Source organism: Trachymyrmex cornetzi, unplaced genomic scaffold (assembly GCF_001594075.2).
Source record: "Trachymyrmex cornetzi isolate Tcor2-1 unplaced genomic scaffold, Tcor1.1 scaffold485, whole genome shotgun sequence".
In the NCBI taxonomy this organism is placed as follows: Eukaryota; Metazoa; Arthropoda; class Insecta; order Hymenoptera; family Formicidae; genus Trachymyrmex; species Trachymyrmex cornetzi.
The window spans coordinates 227,142-228,130 of NW_017299674.1; the positions used below are offsets into that span (position 1 = coordinate 227,142).

At 60.3% G+C, this 989-nt stretch overlaps 1 protein-coding gene across 1 annotated transcript; it reads right to left on the bottom strand.

Annotated features, from left to right (window-relative positions):
* Positions 1 to 440: 440 nt before the first annotated feature.
* LOC108765354 (uncharacterized) lies at positions 441 to 989 on the bottom strand. The gene has a single exon (XM_018514030.1). The coding sequence runs from the start codon at positions 987 to 989 to the stop codon at positions 441 to 443; it is 549 nt and encodes a 182-aa protein (XP_018369532.1).

Consider the following 989-nt stretch of genomic DNA (forward strand, 5'->3'; position numbering starts at 1 on the left):
CCCCCCCGGTATCTCATGCGAGCCCTCGCCTGGCGCGCTCCGCCTCCTCCTTTGCCCTCATCACCTCCCCGCAGAAGGCGATAAAGGCCGGTCGTTGCTCCTTATTGAGCACGACCTCAATGATCGCGGGCAGAGTGAGGTCCTCGCCGACGACTCGGACGAGGGCCGCCCTCTGTTCCGCCCATGCCGGGCACTCCCTTAACGTGTGTGTGGCTGTGTCGTCCGCACAATGCCAACAGCGGTTGGACGACTCCCTGCCGATGCGGCGCAGGTAATGCAGCCGTAGCCCGTCAACACCTGCGCTGCATGGAAGGAGACCCCGGTCTCCTTTCCAATCATTTACCGATTCGCGGTCGGATGGCGTCCACCAGTTTCCTGCCGCCGTGCTCTCGCCATCCAGTCCTCCCATCTGGCGATCATTCTTTTGGCGGCTCGTTCCCTTATGCAGTACTCACCTCCGTGGGGATCGCTACCGCCCTGGTTAGTTGTTTCATCGCCGCCGTCTTCTCGAAAATCTCGGCGCGCATTCCTGCCATAAGCTCGAATGGCGACATACCGGCGAGCGCCGTGTTCGCGGCAAACGACGTGGTTTTGTACGCCTTGATTGCTCGTCCTACGAGCCTTCTTTGTGAGGCACGGAGGATACCGCGTATCCTCCTATTTGCCTCCGCCTCTCGGTGCCAAACGGGAGCGTCGTAAAGCGCCACCGACGCAGTAACGTTGGCGTACATTAGCCGCACTCTGTCGCCGGGTCCCCCTAAGTTTGGCAGGAAGCCGGCCAATCCCGCCGCCATACGCTCGAACTTTGGCGCTAGACTTCGGAAGTACGGCTCGAACGTCCAGCGCGAGTCCATTGTCAGGCCCAAGTATTTGATCTTGTAGTCAATGGGGATCTCCTGTCCCGCCACGCGTATTTTTATATTCGCGGGGCGCCCTCTGCGATGAAAACCAATCGCCTCGGTTTTCTCTAGGGCGACGCTAAGGCCCAT

Coding starts and splice junctions, on each gene's coding strand:
- LOC108765354 (XM_018514030.1), bottom strand. CDS start 989: ATGGGCCTTAGCGTCGCCCTAGAGAAAACCGAGGCGATTGGTTTTCAT.